This window comes from Tiliqua scincoides, chromosome 2, assembly GCF_035046505.1.
Source record: "Tiliqua scincoides isolate rTilSci1 chromosome 2, rTilSci1.hap2, whole genome shotgun sequence".
Taxonomy (NCBI): Eukaryota; Metazoa; Chordata; class Lepidosauria; order Squamata; family Scincidae; genus Tiliqua; species Tiliqua scincoides.
This window is the reverse complement of record NC_089822.1, coordinates 130,824,881-130,846,611: the sequence shown is the minus strand read 5'-3', so window position 1 is coordinate 130,846,611 and position 21,731 is coordinate 130,824,881. Positions and strand designations below refer to the sequence as shown.

The 21,731-nt window shown below is 45.6% G+C and overlaps 1 protein-coding gene across 3 annotated transcripts in view; it reads left to right on the top strand.

Annotated features, from left to right (window-relative positions):
- CSRNP2 (cysteine and serine rich nuclear protein 2) overlaps positions 1–21,731 on the top strand; it is a 40,790-nt gene that overhangs the window by 6,425 nt on the left and 12,634 nt on the right. For 2 of the 3 annotated variants that reach the window (XR_010793863.1, XM_066617056.1), the window contains exons 2-3: positions 18,856–19,101; positions 20,933–21,192. Coding sequence is in view for 2 of the 3 variants with exons in the window: in XM_066617056.1 (XP_066473153.1) it covers positions 18,954–19,101; positions 20,933–21,192 (408 nt within the window). In the remaining variant the exon portion in view is untranslated. Of the gene's footprint in view, positions 1–3,222; positions 3,436–18,855; positions 19,102–20,932; positions 21,193–21,731 lie in introns of all 3 variants that reach the window. The other variant, XM_066617058.1, reaches the window with a different exon arrangement.

Genomic DNA, 21,731 nt, shown 5'->3' with positions numbered 1-21,731 from the left:
TATCACGTCTAGCCTCATCAGTGAATGGTTCAAGCAGCTTCCTCATGAGGAAGCCATGGTGTAAGCTTCCTCATGAGGAAGCTGCTTGAACCATTCACTTAAGAGGCTATGCTCCAAAACTAGACATAAGGGCAAAACGGATGCCATTTTTGGAATCAGCACCCCAAATATACCCAGGAATTGGTGTAACATTTAAGGAAGCAAAATGTGTGTTGGCCTGTGTAATTGTTTAGCCTTGCCCTATTTTGCATGCAACTGCATCCACTGTAAAGTAGTTCTGCTTTTCAGCTTTTTGGCTAATAAATAGCCTTTAGGATGCTGTGTAGGAGCACACTGCAGTATTTGCAGCAGTGCCAGTGGCCACTGCTGTATTGACTTTGACTGGGACTTTGGTCTTCTCAGCATGACAGCCTGTAGCCACATTTCCCAAATTACAGATCATTGCATACATACCTTTTTTGATGTAAATTAAAGGTGGACTGCATTGACTTCTACACCCAGAAAGGATGTGTGAGTTTAAGAATGACCTGCTGTTGGAGGAGCCCACCCAGCTTCCCTGCAAGTCGATTGTGCTGGATGTGCCTCCTGTTTGAGTCGCTGCCCATGGGCTTGCAGAGAGATGCAGCAAGCAGCCACCTCTAAATTGATCATTCTTCTCTCTGTCCTGGAATCCAAGCTCTCCCAGTTCAGGCATATGGCAAATTATCCACCCCCTCCAGAGGTTGATATGGAGGAAGTAAGGCTAGAGCAGTGAATCATACAGGTACACAGCAGGCACTCTCGCTTGGAGTCCTTAGTGTGTCCTGGCAGACAGTTTGGGAATTACTGGTACACTGGGCTAGCTTGTATGATAAAGCTTATATGTCTTTGAGGAAAGTGATCCTCTCTTAGTATTGCCCCAATTGCCCTTGTCTTTTCCTTTCTAATTTCCCACCCAAGAAAGGGCCCCAATAGGTTAGTCTTCATCCCTTTCTCTGTCAGTGTCCTGTGACCGCATGTAGCCTGTTAGGAGCTCGTGTCAGTGTTGTGGGAATTGTCGTTCCAGTGAAATTAAGGTCATGGCAGAAAGCTTGCCCTTTTTCTACAGCTGTTTCAGGCTGCCTGCAAACTCTGGAAGACTGTGTGGCATTAAATTACACTGGAGTTGTGCTTCGTTGCTTTTGTTTGCATATGCTTCATCCTGGGGAGCTTCCCTTCTAAACGGAGAGGTAGCATTGCAAAGAATTGAACTGTAATATGCTAGTCACATAAATATACCTAGCGAGTCGTCTGTTTTATATCCCTGGCTTAGGTACAGGATTTTATACTAGGAGGTATTTTGGAGCTTACTGGAGATCATCTTCTGTCTTGACAAAATGATTCTGAAAACTGGTTCTAGGAATGGCAAGATGACAGCAGAATCACAGCAGCGTAAGTTCTAACGTGGCTAGTTCAGCCTCTGCAGTCTAGAGCATGAAACTTGCCTGGAGCATAAAGATTTTTTTTGAATCCTGCCATAGTAAATTGCTGTGTGATAAGGGCAGATGTAATGCAGTCCAGCCTCATAACTGTGGCTAAAACATAGAAAATGCCTTGTGGTGCAGATATTACCTACCCCTTTTCAGTTGTGAAGCTACTGGTAGGTTAGCATTGTGTTGCTAACCAGTGAGGTCTAAACAGCTTCTAACCATTTTTAGAAGCAGATTCGTCCACTGCTCCAAAACTGATGCAGGAGGCAAAATCTGGAGGGACCTTGTGAGATGCTCCTGATCTTCCTATCGTGGTTGTTGGATTGTGAGGTCTGGCATCTGTGCTGTACCTACCAGGTAATGATGAAACAGCAAAATCAGATTCTGAATGATAGTTACTGTACCTGGCTGCAGAAAGGAGAAAACTGCTTGGAGCCAGGGGTCTGACCCAGTGAAGACACTGTTGTTCATCTGCACTGGCTCCCATTTCCAGGTGCAATTCAAGGTACTGAGTATTGATGTGGTTCAGGTCCCTAGTATCTGACGGGCTTCCTCCCTCATAGGCGACTATCTGCCTCTTAAAATAATATGTATAGGGCTTCCTGCCCATACTGTCATTGGATGAAGCTTGTTTGGCCATGATGCAGTGGAGGGTCTGCTTCGTAGTAGTAATACAGCTGTAGAATTCCCTATCAGTGCCCTTGTGGGATCTGAAGACTCTGCTCTGTTTTGTTGCTTCTGTTCTGTTGTGAACCTTCTGAGTTTGGTTTATGCTGGGGTGCCCAAACCCCGGCCCTGGGGCCACATGTGGCCCTTGAGGCCTCTCAATGCAGCCCTCAGGGAGCCCCCAGTCTCCATTGAGCCTCTGGCCCTCCAGAGATTTGTTGGAGCCCACACTGGCCCCACACAACTGCTCTCAGTGTGAGGGCGACTGTTTGACCTCTCGCATGAGCTGTGGGCTGAGAGCTCCTTCCACTGCTTGTTGTTTCACGTCTGTGATGCAGTAGCGGCAGCAAAGGAAAAGCCAGCCTTGTTTTGTGCAAGACCTTTTATAGGCCTTGAGCTATTGCAAGACCTTCATTCAGTCATATGTTCATCTTTAATATATTCATTTATGTAAACTTATGTAAATTTATTCAAATTTTAAATGTAAATTAATTCTTTTCTTCCCCAGCCCCTGACACAGTATCAGAGAGATGATGTGGCCTTCCTGCCAAAAACTTTGGACACCCCTGGTTTATGCAGTTGGCCAACAATTGCTGAATTAATCGTTTGTTCTCTTGCTGAAGTTGTATCTTATGTGGTGTTAGCTGCCTTGGGTACCTCTTTTATTTTTTTTTAGGGAGTAGACATATGAATATGATGTAGCATCACAATTTCTGGGTTGACTTCCTTGAAGATCTTGTCCCCGTGTGTGTGTGTGTGTGTGTGTGTGTGTGTGTGTGAGAGAGAGAGAGAGAGAGAGAGAGAGTGTAAGCTAGCACCAATATCAGTTTTAAGTTTCTATTTCTGTGAAGCTGGACAGTGAGGAATTTGCAGACGTTCCAATCTGGATGCTAGCAATAGGAGAGGCTGATAAGAAAACAGAAAGTCACTGATGTTGACGGGAACACTTATGGCTGGAATGAGTTTTTTTGAGGGTGGGGTTATGTATGTTTGTAAGGTTGCTTTAAAACAAAAGACTGGGGGTTATTGCCTGCTGCTTGCTCCAAGCACTTTCTCCTGTTTCCTCTTTTTTCTGCTGCTGACAGCAGCTGTGCTTTCCTTATTTCAGGAATGCTGTGGGCAGGGACAGATTCCCCAGCGGGCAGGAGGGAGACTGAGATCTACAAGTGCAGCCTGGAATGACGGCGGCCAGTTCTGGCTTGTGCATTCAAACCAAACGTGCATCTGGCTTAGCATTGCCCTCTGTTAAATGAACAACATGGCTTCCTGCTCTTACAGCCTTAAAAAAAGCTCTAGTTAACCACTCAGATGCTTGCCCAAGGTCAGTCTTGAATGCTGTACCATTTATTATTTTTAATTGTGATGTGTCATTTAGTTTTTTATGTGTATTCTAGTTTGATGCTGAAGTGTAAACACATACCAAGTAATGTAGAGGGGATTAAAAAGAAGTGATGTGGCCTCAGAGGGCTTGCACATCTAAGGATGCCTTGATATTAGATGCTTTCTGACATGAACATTAAACTAGACCACAGATACAACAACTTTCTACTTTACATATCCATCATGGAAGATGCATTCAAATAATCATTTATGCATCACCAGCTAGATTCTTTCTGCTGCAAGAAGATCAGTCTGGACTTATAAAGACCCACTTGTCCGGTCACTTCAGCTTCGTAAATCTCTTCTAGGCATTAAACAGAAAGCTTTTGTAAATCGAGAAAGTTGGTTCATTCAGATCATCGGTGTGCCACAGATGACTGATGCAAGTACTTGTGAAGGCAGATGAGTAGCTTTTGTGGAATGATTTGCAAGTCTCTGTAAGCTCTCTGAAAAGGTGATGCATGAAGCTAAGCAGTCCTAAGATGGCAGCTGCATAGAGCTTCTGAAGTGCAGCTTAAAATGCTTTTGAGCTCTGCAGGTAGCAGGCTAAAAGTGCAAGTTTCTCTGGGTGTGTCATTTGGAGCAGGTTTTTGTAGAGAAAGTGACTAAGAAATCCATTCACTTGAGATTCAAGAAGGAATATTGTTCCCACATCAAGTTGGTGGGTGCCCCTAGTTGTGCGGTATGAGTGTGATTTATAACCCCATTGTCTGTTGCTTGGTTCACTTGCTTGAGCATTTTACACCCCTGTGTTGTGCACTCGCTACTCACTTAGGATTGTGGGAGTTAAATCTGTGGAGACCGGTGGGTGGCTGGGGTGCTCAGTCATAGGGTTGATTGGATTAGTCTGATCAGTCTTACAGTTCTGATTCACACTTGCATGGTCACTGCTTGACAAATTGCAGTTGAATTTATAAACAGTCAACCGCCTACCTGCCATTGAAAAATATAGTGTTTGTGGTGGGGCAGGGTTAGATGAGCATGCAGACTTTGTCTGTAGTGTGTGTTCTGTGATGGCCCCTTTTGCAAATGGAAGTCATCACTTGATGTGAAATGGCCCTCAGAGTGACAATCAAGGCCACAACATAACTCTGTTGTCAGCTGTGCACGGTGTTCTGGGTTATAAAAAAAGTTCCTTAACAGCAATAACAGAATGAACGCTGAATCTGCCACTGTTGCATAAATCCTGCTATAGTGCTTGTCCTTCAAATGGTGCATAACGCAATAGGAAATGCATACAAATGGTATCTGAAAACTGAAAGTCGCCATCTGTTTTTAACATTTTAGAAATTCAGGAAGGTAGCAAGAGTGCTTGTCACAAAAGCATGCACATCTGCAAAGGCGTTTTCCCATGAACAAGAAGAAAGGTCTCATGTGCCCACTAGTGAGTTATTCCATTGAGCCAGCTCTGGCCTTTCACTAGGACTTGCTGGCACACATGTTGCTCATCTAGACTGTTTCATTATGTATGTAGTGCTTGCCAAAAGGAAGTCTTTGTGGATGATCTAAACCTACATTCTGGCAGCTTTCCATCCAGCTAATGGGTTGATATAAGGACGTCTAATGTGACTAAGGTGGGTTGTCGTGTGTGATATTTGCTTGTTGTGCACCTTGAGATGTGTAGCCTGGGACAGAGCTGAGAACTTGGGTTTTAGTGCAGCAGTAATTCTTCAAGCCAAGAGGCAAATTCTGGACTCATTTAAAGTTAGGCATTATTTTAAAAGGGGGGGGGGAAGGGATGTCTTCCTACCAAAGTGTCCATCCTGACTGTCCATCATAGCCTGACCATAGACTTTCATCTGAAATTATGACTTCATAGGTTTCTAGTGTTCATGACTTTAGAAAGAGGATTCTGAATTATCACACTGAGATTGCAGTGCTGTAGGCCAGTCATGGATTACATATAAAGAATACTATACAAAAGTATGATTTATAAGGCAGACTTCGTAACGCTATGGTATAGAATAGTCTCCACTGCACTTGTAATTCTGGTCTACAGATGGCAGTTTGCAGTTGGGTACTGGACTCTGTCATTGTAGGTGCAGGGGGGAGTCTGAAGCTCTCTGGATTATTGCTTGTTCCTCAGGCTCTACCCTTCTACTGAACTTCAGTAATACCATGTTCGTATTCAGTCTTCCACTTCCATAGCTTCTGTGGACTTATTTACAGTCGGTTAATGGCAAATCCTTACAGATTCTTCTATGCTTGCCATAGAAGAATGTTTACTCCTTATTCTATGCTTACTTCTCTCTTTATTTTAAAGCCTAACCCCCCCCCTCGAGGATGTGGGCAGACTTCAGGCTTGTGTGATCTACTTTTGTGTGTGTGTATACAAGAATCCTGACTTACATCACCCACAACCAGGTGCGAAGTAGTGGCTGGAGTGGAGCCATGTCCAAGGGTGATTTGTATATACAAGGAAAAGCTCCAACTGAGTGATTACAGATCCAAGGATCCTAACAGTCTAATGTGGTGGTGAGAAAATGGAAGCCTCTTTATTACTATGGTTAAAAAATTGGTATTTGGAGACCCTGTCTCTTCTACTGCAAATATCCTTAGGTGTGTCAGTAGATTTCAAGCTAGTGTCTGCCCATCCCTGTCCTAGAGCACTAAAAGGTCTAAAGAAATGGCATGTACAATAAAACATCAGTGTGTTGAAAGAAACCCAAGTCTGTGGTCAGCTGGCAAAAGCAAGTGTTCTGCTAAGACTGGAGGCCTTCAGTCTCTCAATACATATGGCTACCTCTCTGGCTGATGAGAGAGCTGCAGTCCCTTTCAAATATAGCAGCATCTCACATGGCTGCTCAGATATTCCACAGATCTTTCTCTTAGCTACGTGCTGTTCTCATGGTCTCCCTCGAGTGGGACAGTGAGTTGTTAACCTTCACTCGGCCAACAGCAGCTGTCCAGACAGTACGATAACTTTAAAAGGTGAGTGTGTTGTCAGCATCCTAATTCTGCCAAGTAGGAGTGGTACTGATGTGAGTAAGCTATCTCTTCTTGCTTCTTTTGAGCCAGTGAGATCAGTTTTGGTGCTTGCGTGATGGCAGGATATTGGCGTGTGGGACAATCAGGCAAATCAGTCATCTTCTCAACTTCTGAGCCTGCCAAGAGAGCTAGGTTGACAGAAACCGCAAGCCAAGGACTGACTGCAGTCATCCTCATGGTTTGGTTTGGACCTGATTCACACCCTCTCAGCCATGGAGAGACCATTAACATGGCTATGTTACAACTAGAGCCAAGAAGAATGCGGCCTACTCAGGGTTGCTTGTCCCATGGTGGTGGTGTGAGAATGATTGTAGGACCTATTGAGCACAAGTGGTGCTGTTTTAAATTGTTTGTATTGCAGTCCCTGGCACAGGGCCCATGAGAGGGGGGTAATTTGTACCTGGGCCCAGAATCAGAAAGGGGCCCTGGAGGCAAAGGCCTTATGCACCAGACCCAAGAATGCATATATGACACTCACAAGTACAAGAAACCTTTATTGGCATATTTAAAATACAAACAATGTAAAACAACACATAGGATTGAGGGATACATGAATCAGACAGTTCACCTCCAGCTGTGACCAACCAGACCTTACTGCATAGGCTCAACCATTTGTGACCATCATAGAGTCATGTCTCTTTATTATCATATTTATATATTTAGCTACCACCCCAGCAAGCTCTTCATTTACCCCACTGAGTATGTAGGCAATTTTATTCTGGTCACTCTGACCCAAGAGAGTGACCAAGATTGGCAATAAGTAACTTAAGCAAAGATCCTGGTATATTGGACAGTGTAACAGCACGCGGGGGAATGTTTCTATATTCCCCTGCCTGCAAGGACAGACTCTATCTGCAACTGGGATGCCTCTGTATCTGCCAAATAACTGCTCAGATGGAATGACATTACATCTTGCAAGGGTAAACGCCCTTCGTTCTTGGGGGCATTCCAGAAAGTAAAAATACTTAGGCCTCCTTACAGGTAAGATGAAGATGTACTGGAGAGCAGATTTTGTAAGCATTACTATAGAGATCCTGTTGCTCGATGTCGGGGAGCCTTGGTTTCATGGTTCTGAGCCTGTTCAGAGGATAACCTAACAAATCTGAGGAGAGCCCCATAGAGCAGATTTTCTTGCTCAAAAGAGCTAAGCCTAGAAAGAGTGGGGAATCGGATAAGAGACCCCGAATCAGGCTAGCTTGATCTGATATATGACACTCCCTAACGCATTGTCAGAACTGGGATGGAAACTGGCCTGCTACAGTAGATGTTTGGCTTGTGGATCCACTTACCATCAAGGAGTGTATAGGAGCTCAGGGACACAGTGGTGGAACTATAGCTGCCGCAGAAGTAAATTTTGGAGTACATAGGACACTTTCCATCTGCATCCGGAAGCCTGGTAGACCTTGCTCCAAAGACTTTTGGCTGTTGCCACCCACCTTCCACCCTGTTTTGCCCCCTCCCTGCCCCTGTTCTGCCAATCTCTGCCACCACCCTCCCCGTACTCTGTTTTGCCCCTCCTCCTTGGGAGGGGGCCCAAAAGAAACCTTGTACCCCCCATAAAATTCCTCTCAGTCCCTGCCCTAGCATCCCTTCTGCAGCTAGTCATGATTGTATAACCTCCAATCTTATGGGTCTGCTGAATGAATTTAAACTGATCTCTTCACCCCCTTCCTGCATCAAATGAGGACAGCTCTCCTTCCCCTATGGACCTGGAAAACAGCAAATTGGCTAGAAGGGTCAGCTCAGGTTTACAGCATTTGGCTGATATGTCTTTTGAAGTTTTTCCCTCTCTGATCCCTGCTGTTCAGATTCCTTTCTGCTCGCTTCCCTAAAAATCCTTCCCTGATGGATTCCTTGTCCTTTCATTCTCCTTGTCTCCTTTCTGCATAACCTGCTAGTGCTTTTTCAGAGGGGAACTCCATTCTGTCCTGGCCATCAGCACTTTCCTAACACCACAGGGTTACCCTCAAGATGTTTGGAATTCCTTTCATAATGAGAAGCAGGTGACACTCCTCCTGCCCATTGAAACATTTCTCACTGGTGTGTAAAACCTTGAAGGTTTCATATTGCTGCTTTCTGGGTGGTTCTGCTCTTGAAGTTTTAGAGGGGACAGACCATGCAATAGGAAGACTTTTGAAATCGGTGTGTGTGTATGCACATGTGTGCCCCCCATGCCCCAGTGTGTTCTAAATGCTGTTCCTTCAGGACAAGATCCTCTTCGATCTTTTAATCTCTTAGGAAACTCTGAGGAAACTTTGGATTGCAGCACAGAGTTGCAGTGTGGTGAATTCTCCTTTATAAGGGGAATTTTCACTACTATGGAGCGTAATGTGGTTGGACTGAGAACAGCTAACCACATGGCTCAAGGCCTGTTTGGACTGTGTTTTTCAACTTGTGTGTGTAGCAGTGGTAATATGGATTTTAAGTATAAAAACAAGTCTCCAAGGCTGTTAAGGACAACTTGAGAAAGGTCACTCTCATGCTAGGTATTGAGCCTAGAAAGCGATTCTTCAAGATGATCAATCTAAAACTGGCTCTTGTTGACTATTTAAGTATTGGAACAGTCATCCTCATGATCCCTTCGAGTCTAGAAAAGAAACCAACTGAGGCTTTATCCCAGCATATAGCAATATGAGAGACATCCAAAGGCAGCAATGTAACGCTCTGTCCCTAATTGTTTTCAGACCAAATTTAATGAGTCGCATCAAAAGGAGGTCACCCTCAGATGGGAAAGGAAAAGAGCTGTGTGTGATTGTGCTTGTTTTTAATTTTCCATTTAATGAAATTCCTTGTCATTCAGACAGAACGCTCTGGTTAGTTGGGTGGCTTCCTTGAGGCTTGCAACTGCTCTCTGTGCTGTTTTCCTTCCCACTTGTTGCTCACATGCGTGGCAATAGAAGGAAGATATTTTTGGAGAAAAAAACTGGCAACTGTCTGTGCAGGAGGGATGCTGGAAGCCTTAAACCAGGGGTGCTCACACTTTTTTGGCTCGAGAGCTACTCTGAAACCCAGCAAGGCCCAGAGATCTACCACAGTTTTTTTTACAATGCTCGCACCATCATAACATATAACATTTATGTGTACAATGTATGTTGGTGTACCTTGAACCCCACTGAGTATAACAGGACTTACTCCTGAGTAGACATGCCTAGGATTAGGCTGTGAGGCTGCAATCCTAGCCACACTTACCTGGGAGTAAGCCCCATTGAGTACAATGGGCCTTACTCCCGGCGTTTCCTCCCAGAGGCACCTGAAGGGGGTCGGCACTCCACGATCTACTCATTTTGCCTCGTGATCTACCGGTAGATCGCGGTCCACCTATTGAGCACCCCTGCCTTAAACGGTGGCAGTGCTGGCTTGTTGGGTTGCAGCCAGCTGACAGTGCATTGGATGCTGCCACTATTGGGTGCTGAGAGTACAGAAGGCAGCACTGCTGTGGGCTTGGGCCCTTGCTCAGGACTTGACCTGGCTGACCCGACCCCATCCTCTTTGTTGGGGCTAGTAAAAAGGTGCCCTGTAAATTGCAGCCTAGAAGTCCCATGTTCAGCTTTTGAATCAAGCCCCTAATTCAGTGATTTTCAACCTTTTTCGTCTCTCGGCACGCTGACAAGGGACTAAAATTGTCAAGGCACACCATCAGTTTTTTGACAATGGACAAGGCACACCATGCTGTAGGTGGGGGGCTCACATCCCCAATGACCCTATTAATAAATGACCCTACCCCAAACTCCTGTGGCACACCTGCAGACCATTCGTGGCACACCAGTGTGCCGTGGCACAGTGGTTGAAAATGGCTGCCCTAATTCATTGGTTTCCAAACTGTGAGCTGTGGCTCCCCAGGGAGCCACAGAACCCTTACAAAAAACCTGCCGGCCTATACAATGTATAGGATTATTGCCATAATGGGGAGCTGCAGCCAATGGCCCAGTAGGTCAAGGGAGCTGCCTTTTTGAAGAGTTTGGGAACCATCACCCTAATTCAATTGAGGAGAGAGTTGAAAGTGATGAAGCAACTGGTTCTTAGGTTCCCCCCCCCCCCCGCTGTGTACAGCAGAAATGTTCAGAAACGTCTTCCCATCTGTGAATGTATGGACTGGAGGTCTGGCTTGGGAGGCATAAGTGAGTTAAAGAGGGTTTGGGGCTTGGCCACAGACTGCATCTCCTCCCAAGCAACCAGTGAGCAACTTATATTTGCATGTGGAGCTCAGTTCTTCCAGTAAACTGAATGCTCCCTCTCTTCCTTTCTGTGTTAAGCAAGGTTAATACTGAAAAGCGTGGGGGGGGGGAGGCTGTGGGGGGGTATTCAGTGATGTGCAGAGCACTTGGTGGCACTCAGCTTGGCTTCTGTCTCCATGAATCAGCAGAATTGGACCAGAGTCTCTTGTCTTTTGGCAGAAAGATGAAAAACAGGTGGAAGGTGTTTGAGATGTCTGAGGTTAAATCCTTGCTGAGGCAAAGTGCTGAAGGCTCAGGAGTGGAAAGGGAGTGTGTCTCCCCTCACATGTTGTAGAACCTCTTGCTGCCCAGGAAACAGCCACACAAGCAAGATCCTCTTGCCACAGCTGGCTGGCATGTTTCTTTCAAGCCCATTTGTTCGGCTTTGTTGCTATGGAAACCGTTGCTAGGATGGCGAAAGGAACAGACAGGAGTATGGAAAAAGCAGGCAGGGTTGGGCTGGTGGAAATGGGGCTCCCGACAACCAGCGAGGACATCTTTGCTCTGGGCAAAGGGGTGCCTGTGGGGCTGTGTGGGATGCGAAGGAGTAGCCACAGGTTTGCCTGAACAGGCTGTAATGCAGAGGATTCCTGTTCTGTCTTGGGGGAGGCAAGAGGCTCCTCTTGTCTTGAGCGTGACTTTGAAGGATGCTGTTTCGGTTTTCGGCAAGACTGTTGCGTGTTCTCTCTTCAGGGCTGCTTTCCCAGCAGATACCACCTCTGAAGACGGAGGACCTGTGAGTGTGTATGATGCTTACTAGCCTTGTATAAGAAAGGACAAACAAACTCTTCCTCTCTGCCAGCCTCCCCTTTTGTGTGGTGTTCAGCATGTGCCTGTTAACTTAGCATGTCATTTTGAGGACAGCCAGCCCTTTCCAAAGCTCTCCCCACCCCCTGCATTTGCATTTCCTAAGGAAGAAGGGTAATGTTTAAAAAGTTATTATCTCTTCAGAATGCAGGGACCTGATGTTCCCAACCATCAGACGCAGCAAAAATGACAGCCTGTACTCTGTCTCCTGGTGGAGTAAAGGCCATTGTTCTATAATGAATGTCTTGCTGCATGAAAGTGGAGATAGGAAAATAAACTGGCAGCATGATTCACTCTTCCCCCCACCCCCCGTAACCCTTTTGCAAATGTGTTATGCAGGCATCTTCAGGAAACTATAGACATTTAGGGATTAGAGCATTAATGTGTTGTGGAACTGGGATTCTGTTAAGGTTTTGTCTAGTTAGGGCAGGAAGTGTGTGTGTGTGTGTGTGTGTTTAATGTTCCTACCCACCCTATACCCTTCACCATGACTTGGGCTATACAGTTGGGGGAACATGGGAGACAAGAGAGGTACTCCAAAAGCATTGCGTAGCAGTTTCATTATAATAACTGGAGCTGAAAACCGATGTAGAGGCAAAACCACCTGAATATTTTATTTTGTTCCCTGGGGGGCAGCAGAGAGAATAAGAAATGTAGTATCCAAGACTTCTTAGAATTGCCCCTCAGCTCTGCAATGTAATTCTGTGTATGTTCTCTCCACCACCACCATCACCCCTATTGGTTTTTGTGACAAAAAGGCATAGTACTCCTGCGATGGAAGATGGACTTTTCCCTCAGTTCCGCTGCTTAGGTTCTTGTATGCAAGTTTTTCACAAGAAGGCAGCAACAAGGTATCATAATTTTGTATTTGTCTCCTGGCCATCAGGCCTCTGGTAACTGGTAGTCAGAAGCAAACCTCTCAGAGTTCCAACTGCTCTGGAACTATATTTGGACCTTATCAGTTCCAACTATTTGGTGTTGCTCTACCAGGAGCGGCCTGGTGCAGGAACCACCTGGCATCCTCACAGCAACCATCCTGGCATCCTCTGAGGCTGCCTGGTCCTTAGCTGAATGAATTTTGTTGTTTTGGCTGTGACTGCTGGCTTCATTCCTCTGGGGGGTGGCATTGCATGGCCTGTGGAGCCCTGTTCTGCATCAGGCTCTCTATCTGGCAAAGACAGGCTGCGAAGAAATGAATGGCAGTGCTTCGTATTTTAAGAACAGGATCTGTTGCTAATTCGGGACTTGCAGCCTACATTCACTTGCATGCAGGAGGAAAAATGGTAACATTGTGTTTCTGCATGACTGCTGCCCTAGTCCATTGCAGGGACAAAGGCTAAAACAGGAATGTTTCCGTACCTGTGCCTGCTGTTGGTTAGAGTGAGCACCTCATGGAACAAAGTAGGGGACAAGACTCAATGCAATGTTTGTCCACTCTCTGAAGATCTCTTGGGTCTTGTTGCACTCACCTTTCATTGGTTAAGTAACTACAGGTGCAGCCTATTTATCCACAAATTTTTTTATCTGTGGATTGGGGTGGGAGTACTGAAAGTCATACACACCTTTGCCTCCTTTACCCTGTGATGGCGTCTCAATCCGTTTCCAGGCAGCCCAAAACACTGCAAAAAGGCTTCCCCTCGCCCAGGCAGGGAATAGCCCTGGAGCCATGGAAGAGGTTCCCCTTGCGAAGGAACAGTTACATTCCTGGAGCCCCTGAGCCAACCAAGGCTGAAGAGTGGGGTGGAAAACCCTGTGTAATCAGAACACTGTGCAGCGAGGTGGAGCGCTCTCTCTCTCTCTCTCTCTCTCTCTCTCTCTCCCCCTCTCTCTCTCTCTCTCTCTCTCTCACACACACACACACACACACACACACACACACACACACGGGGCAGGTGTGGTAGCAACAGAGGGGATTGTTTCAAAAAGCCTAGGGAGTGTTTGCCAAATTCCCCCCCCCCCAGATGGTGCAGGCAATTACGACACAAGCAAACCTTCCTACCAAGCAAAGCATGAGATTTAGTCTACAATCCTCTCCACACTTTCCTGGGAGTAAGCCCTATTGACTGGAATGGGGCTTACTTCTGAGTAGAAGCGCATAGGGCTGGACTCTTAAAAGCTCAGCATTCCAACTGTGAAAGAAGCTGGGCAGCTGGCAACGGGGAGGGGGAGGAGAGGGGATTGCTTTAAAAAATCCAGGGAGTGTTTGCCGAATTCCCCACCCCCACCCCCCAGATGATGCAGGCTCTCCTGCTCCAGCAAGCCTTCCCAAGCAAGCCTTGGGAAGCCTTGGAGAGATAGGTGAGAGTGAGCAGAGAGCTGGACTACAAGTCCCAGAATACTCTGGGGCAGAGGAGCTTCCATGATGGCAGTGGCCAGGGAGGGCTGCGGGGGCAGCAGCAGCGAAGAGGAGGAGGAGAACCTGCAGCGCTGTTGGGAGGCCGCGTGGGACACAGAGGACGAGACTTCCCAAGCAAGCTCACCATTCCAACTGTGAAAGAAGCAGGGCAATTGGAAACAGGAGGGCTGAGTACGGAGGGGAGGAGATTGATAACAGCTACCTTAGTTTCCTTCCATCCGGAAGTGTCAGGCTGTAGCCTCTTAGCGTAACTCTATGGAATTCAGCAGAACGTGTTTTTTGTTAATCGCGCCGAGTCACGGAACGGAACTAACACGGACAAATAGGCTCCACCTGTATTCTCCAATAAGTCATTTGGGGCTTTTGTCCGAGGAAGGGAAGGGCAGAGTCTAAGGTCTTACTTCTACTTGGAAAAAGGTGCTGAAACGTCTGCCCATTTTCACCAAATTGGGAACTGATCTGCCACTTCTGTACAAGAGTGGGGTGAAGTTGCACACCCTGTTTGGTAAAGTCATGCCTAGAAATTCTGTAAATACTTGAGACTTGTAGTTGGGTGGTATTGAAAAATCATTTGAAAATCTAACCACATGTGCCTCTTTGAATATGTGCTGGTTATTGGTATCGCAGAAGGCTGTGGTTAGATATTGGAAAATGCTTGGTATCCAGCAAGAAATATCAGATCTCTGTATTGGTTCCATAGCGTACAATTCATAAGAACCTAAGAAGAGCCCCACGTACAAAGCAAATTCCATTTGCTTTGTACAAGAATGGATGCATTGCCATTCAGTAACACTGTCAGTCTGGCGTCTGAGTGTTTACCTAATGCATCACCTCAGAATTCATCTTTTAAAATGAATTCAAGACTATTACATTTTTCTAGGTTCTGTCCTCTGCCTGATAGCAAGCCTATGTGCATCGATAAGTTCTGGGAATGGAATAGCATAAGTACTGGGCTTTTATATTCTGAAAGCAGAAGAACAGCCATTATTGTCTGTCTTTGTAAGTGATTAATGCACACTGAGTCTGCTTAATTTTTCCTGTATTTCATTTTTGGACGGGGAGGGGGGAGGATTTCACGTCAAGCTCTGTCACCACCATCCTCACACCCTTTTTGCTTTAGTTAATTCTCAAACTGCCAAGGAGTTCTGGAAAACCTGAAAGCTTGTGGTGGGGTGGGAGAGATGCCACAGATGAGAATGGGGGGAGTAATTGCAGAGACTCCAATATTGCAGCTGTAGGTCTGTTGCGGGCTTGGTGGAATTGACAAGCCTTCTGTCAAGTCTTTTCTGTGCAATTGCAGCGGTTCTTTGAGTATGTTGTTGCATTCACTGCCACAGGTGGGTGATCACAATATTGGAAAACGCATGGAAAACTGTAGGATCTGAGGAGGGAGTGGAGTGGCCACCTTATCTCAAACAGTTAATCTCCTTTTGCATATAAGGAGGGGGGCATGGTCCATGGTTCTCATTACCTCCTGCCAAAGTGCTTACATAGTCCATGCTCACCCTTTCCTTACTGCTGTGGGGCAGCAAATCCTAGATTCTTACTTGCTGTGGGAAAGGTGGGCAAATTGACTTCAGGAGGACATGCAAGGAAAGCGCTATTGCTGCATAATTGCTTCTTCCTGAGCACCTTTTTGCAGTCTGTCTCTGGTTTTTGAGAACTAGCTTTTTTCCAAACTAGCAGCCGTGAATGTTGGGGCAGTTGCTGGATTGTGATTTTGATTGGAGGAGGGTTTTTTTCCTTATCTCTCTCACTCTTTAAAACAAGAATGGTTAAGGAAATTATGAGAGAGGCTTAGCTACGCCTAACAGCCTACTGTTCTGCTGAAATATGGAGCCCTGTGGTGTTATACATACATCATTTTATATATGTCTTAAGATGTATTTGAACAGCTTAACGCAGACACTGATTCTTTCTGTGTACAAGCATGCATCTTATCCATGGGAGTTCTGTTCTGGAACCCCCTCTCCTGGTTAACAGGCAAAATTTTCCTTGGTGCCCTGCCCTGTTCTGACCTGTGAGATTAGCGTGACTGACAGCTGTATGTCAGTGTTGCTCGCTCGTTCTCTTTTGCCACTGGCTGTAGTTCTTCTCCCAGAGTTACTTTTAGTTGGAATAAGAGTGGAGGTGTGGAAGCAGTTTCCTTTTCTGGCACAGAAGTGGTGATCGAAGGCTTGCTGAACTAGGTCATTGGGTCTACTGTGCACACTTAAGCCTGTTGGAAGGAATATCGATGACTTGTGCTGCAGGGTTTAGCCTAGTCTGTTACTGTTAGAGATTAGGATCTGACTGCCATGGGGGCAGGATTATCCCACTCTTGTCTAATGCTGGCTTCACAGTGCACCTTCCTCTGAAACATCTGTTGCGAGTCCTGATTTGAGATGGAGATCAGCTGAGACAGAAATGGCTTTGACCCAAGGTCATGCATTTACAGATATGTGGGGTTACTGCACACTTAACATCTGTTTAATGTAATGACTGAGTACCCTTCCTCTGTAATAATTGGTGTAAACAAGTATATTCCTTGTTGCATTGTGTGGTAAAATGAGCACTGTCTCCCTCTGGCTTCTGTTGTGCTGAAGCCAAACATGGTTTGTTGAGGATTTCTGTCTGGCTCTTCTGGGGGGGGGGGTGCATATTCATGTGCATGACACAAAAGGCAAGAGCAGATTTAACCTCTTGGAGTCAGCTGAATGCATACCTCACATGTCTGACATGTAAACATGGTCATTAATAGGAAAGCAACTGGTATCTTTAGAGCCCTCTGTTGCTTCAGCCCAGCATAGAATGCCTAGCACTTCTTCAGGAATGTTGTGTGTGTGTGTGTGTGTGTAAAAGACAGAAATAGCAAAGATTCTGTATGGTCAGCTTCTGGACTAGCATTGTGCTGTGCCCAAGAACAAGTAATAGGTAACAGGCAGGAAGTCTGGAATCCTGCTTTTAACAAAATAAAAACTGTACTGAACTCCAAATTCGGCACTCTAAGATGTGTGCATGTTTTGGTCCAAAACTTTGTTCTGGGTGTGTGTTACAATTGGTCATATTTTACCTCCTTTAGAGGAGGGAACGCTTTGAGTTGTGTAGTATCAGAGTGGGGCAAAGGACCAGGCATTTGGGTTGTAGGGTTAGACTTGTACATGTGCAGATTCTGAGTTAGGATGGTATTTTCATCCATCCTTCTAACCATGCCACCTTGTGTTTCCTAGTTAGAAACTACCCCGTGCCTTAATTCCCCCCCCCATACTCAAAACTTGCTTGTGAAGGGAGCTCTTTATTCTGCAGCAGCTAGAGTCTGTTCTTCTTTGCTTGAGCTTGTGTGGTTCTTAAGTTGGCTGCCTCTTGGGTGCATTTGGCTTGCTAATGTTTGAATTGGTTCTACCGGCTAGTTTGTAGAGTCCTTCTGCTGCAACTTTTATGGTTTCTACATCTGTTTTTATTTATTGCTTGCATGTTTCAAGCTCTAGTTTTGGTAAGCTACCCATGAAGCAAAATGACAAAGTGGGGTATAAATGAGAGAAGTAAATATCTTGTTCCAAATGCAGAGGAGGTTATGCAAATATAGAAACCCAGCTGTATGCAGTTAGTCTTAGGAGGGCAAAGATGGGGCTGGCTTTGAGAGTCCCTTGAGACTTTCCTTGATTGAGCTGCTACAGCCAAAGTCTGAAGAGAGTTTCTTGAGGCCCCTTGTGGTTGCTTCAGTGTCTCATAGATTAGCTTGTTGAACAGCTGTCTAAAGACTAGACTCTCTATTAAGCATTGCTAGTTATTGCTTTGCAATGTGCTGATCTTAAGCTCTTTGCAGTGATAGGGTCTTGTAAATTGTCTTCCCCCCCCCCCATTGTGCTTAATTTTTCTTGGAAAACTTACTGGGATGCAATACCAGCTTTGAATTTGGGTGGTGCCTTGTAAAGCTCTTGAAAGCAGCACAGATAGCCCAGGAAATTCTTTGAGCAGAGTTGTGGTGGCTTAAGGCATGCACTTGCTTAGGTCTTTGCCACTTTATCTGTGCTTAATAGCCCATACCTCACTTTGGTTGCAACCTAACTTATGGTTTCTGATGTTGGTATCTGGTGTTGATGCATGCAGCTGTGCATGTTAGTGTGTAGAATCGAGTATGGCATTGACAGAGTGCTGGTAAAAAGAAACTTGGGTGTGGAGAGTGCTTATCCAAGTCTACTGTTTAGGATTCTTCATAGTAGAGAGGATGGAAGCATCCAATAGTGCAACATTTCTCAGTGTGTTCCTAGGAGTCCAGGGGCTCCCTGAGACCCCTTCAGAGGCTCCACAAGCCCACCAGAAGTGGCCACCACCTGCCCACTGCCCAGTTTGCTTGTCCTTCCCTCCCACCTCCCCTTTTCTTGTCTCTACTTGCTCATTCCCTTCCTGTTCCGGTTTCTCATTGGTATTCAGCATCTGTCTCGGCGCTATGCCACTCAGCACATAAGCCAGGACTCTGGGGCTCCCCAAGACTCTGTGTGTGCTGGCAGGGCTCCCTGAGACTTTTTAAGAGTATAAAGGGCTCCAGAAATCTGCTTTGGTGGTAGTAGAGGTGGTGAGGCACCGAGAAGAGCAGATCAGTGTGTAGAAGACCCTGCCTTTCTAATCTACTTATGTGGGAGATGGTATAAAGTGGAAGTTGTGCAGACTGAGGCTGCAGAGCTAGGTGAATGCCTCATGCCATGCTTCCCAGAACATAGCTGCCTCGTGGGTGGCCAGTGGGTAATGGGAGGTTGTGAATGGGTGGGCTGCTTAAAGTAGCACAGACAGCTGTATGGAAAGTGAACTGTGTCTGCAGTGCATACTTGGGAGTTAGTCTGATGGAGGATGGTGGTTGTTAGAAACTGTTTAGTTCAGCTCTAATGGGAAACAGCAGGGAAGAAAGACTGGAAGAACACATGGCCCAAGTGTGAGTTTATTTGCTGCATAAGCCTTGTATTTTTGGAGTTCTGCTGTGGGCAAGTTTGTTTATTTTTGACCTCTTCTCCATTACCAGGCACCTGGTAAACCCCTCTGATAGACCTGGGGTTGAAGATCTTCCATTGCCACTAGTCTCCCTTCTGCTCTTTGGCTCTCCATGCGAGCCAGAGACAAATGGATACGATTGCAAGTGCCAGCCTCAAAAGGAAGTTTGATGATGTGGATGTGGGCTCACCCATCAACTCCGATGATGAGATCTCCAACAGTGACAGTGCAGACAGCTGTGACAGCGTCAATCCTCCCAGCTCTACAGGCTTCATACGTAAGTTCCTGGGTTATGGGGAGCTGTTTCTTTCTGAGGCATGTGAGGCTCTTGTTCACAGTTCTGAACCCTGATAATAATTGCAGCAGAATTTATCTATTTTAGCATGGCAGGTACCTATCGACACTTGGCTTCATCAACAGTGTTTGAGTGTTGAATCAAGGGTTGTGTTTGCCACAAAAGATGAATTAGTGGCAGTGGCTATGTGTTCCCAGCAAGAAAAGTCTCTAGATAGAGTGGCATATTCATATGCTTTGAAACTCTGTTTGGTTTAACTGCATTCCTTTAGCACAGGGGTGTCAAACATAAGGCCGGGGGGGCGGATGTGGCCTGTGGAAGCTTTTTATCTGGCCCTCAGGCTCTCAGCTGCTGAACAGGGTTGAGGTGTTGTTACTGAAAGGCCAGCCCACATGAAAACTGGGCTCTCCCATATCTTGACATATGATCAAGATTTGCATATTTTCTCTTCTGTCATTTGCAGCTAATGAGTTCCTAAGTGAGAAAAAGTGCTTGTTTCTGGTTATGACCTGTTTAATGACATCACTTCCTGCCTAATGACATCACTTCTGGCCCTCAGCAGGCATCATGAATGCTATTCAGCCCTTGGTATGAAACGAGTTTGACACCCCTGCTTTAGCAGCTTATCGTTCTAATATTGTAATGATGATGATCAGAGCGTTTACATATACCTGTCTAAACGACACAGTCTTCAACTACACTGAGTGGGCCTTATGGGGCTGGTGATTTTGGGAACACCTAGGAATGCACAGTAGATCTATCACAATTTGGTCTTGAGAGAATATGTATCCAGAATGCTGTTGGCCTTCTCACACATGGGACTTTATAAAATGTATTGTACAGGGAGTAGATGCCATTTGTTATCAAATAATGAATGTGAAATTATACAGTTGTACTCTGTGTTCACAGTATTTTAGCTGCCACTTGTCCTCCTATGATTAAGGATCATAATGAATTGCTCAGTCTTTAGCTTCAACTCTGACATGAGTTGAGTCTTACAGGTTGTCTCTCTGACAAGGTGATATTAGGGTATTTAGAATTATATGCTTGGGTGGGGAGTATGGTTAGAATTCTGTCACTTTTTCTGCTGATTGAATTTATTTGTGGGAAGGCAGAGGTTGGGAGGAGGCTGCCACTTAAGGGAAGATGGTGGAAGTATATATAAGGACAAGAACTGGAGTCTAGTCCTTGGCGAATCAAATGAGGATCTGGACTATATGAAAAAGCCTCTTAATTGCCTCTGTCTGTTAAAAAATAGGGGTTTTGGTTTTTTAAAAAGAAAACTACACTGGCAGCAGACTTTCAGCATGTAGTCGTTGCTTTAAAACAAAACAAAATTAAACTGCTCTTAGATTTGACAGGCTGTTATGTTAGAGCTGTGAATTTTGGGAATTATGGGGTCTGCCAATGCAACAATTCCTAAAACCAGCTTGCCAACAGCAACCAAATTTTCCCTGTGATGTTTGGCTGTGGGGTGGGTTGGTGGTGTTAGGTGCGTGTTCTGGAGCTTTCTCTCAGTTCAAGTGAGCCAGTGCTGCTGGATGAACAATGTGTTCATGCATCCACATCACAGAATGTGCCCTAGAATCTTCTGCAGTACTTGGGGGATTCCATGGCAACTGTGTCAATGTGGCAAATGCAGCTGAAAGTTTGAAAGCCACTATGATAGAAGATGCTTTGTGAACATTGCAACTGAGGCCAAGCAGACCTTTAAGCACCTTGCTGTTGATGTAAAAATATCATGCAATGCTATCTTCACTTTCTCTGTTCTCCAGCACTTGCTCTCAGTGTCTAATGTTGTGCTTTCTTTCAGCAACCTCCATCTTGAAACGGCAGAAACAGTTGCGCAGGAAGAACGTACGCTTTGACCAGGTGACTGTGTACTATTTTGCAAGGCGTCAGGGATTTACCAGCGTGCCCAGCCAAGGAGGCAGCTCTTTGGGCATGGCCCAGCGCCACAACTCCGTCCGCAGGTACACCCTTGGTGAGTTTGCCCAAGAGCAGGAAGTGAATCACCGTGAGATTCTTCGAGAACATCTGAAGGAGGAAAAGCTTCATGCCAAGAAAATGAAGGTACTGTTTTGGTGGGCAGAAATGTTTAGTTGCCTCATTCATTGATTTTTCTCTGCACTATTGCTCTGGAGACTCGTATACAGCCCTGTGCATGTGTGCCTGACCTTGTTGGACTTGTTGACCATAATACGCATACCCTGTAGACTGGTTCCATACAAAAAGAAACTGGGGAAAAGGAGTAGAAGTGCAAACCAATAAATAAGTTGAAGGGATGATTTATAGTGAGCAGGGAATGGAGAAAAGAAGCATGTAAAACAATAACCCATCAATATTGGGTTATCGATAAGTAACTGACTTATTGAAAATATCTGAAAACTAACTGGAAAAAATCAGTAAGTAACTGACTAAGGAGCTGGTGCCAAAAAATACAAAAGAGAAAGGCACCTGCGGGGTACTAGTGAGGAAACCCTTGAAAGAAGATGCAGCAGGCAGTTAAAGTACTCCTGAGAACATATGGGTTTCAGAGGGGGCAGTGAACTTACTGTGAGGGTAGAGAGCAGAGCAAAGGATGCTTGGAACCTGGGGTACAGCAGAAATAG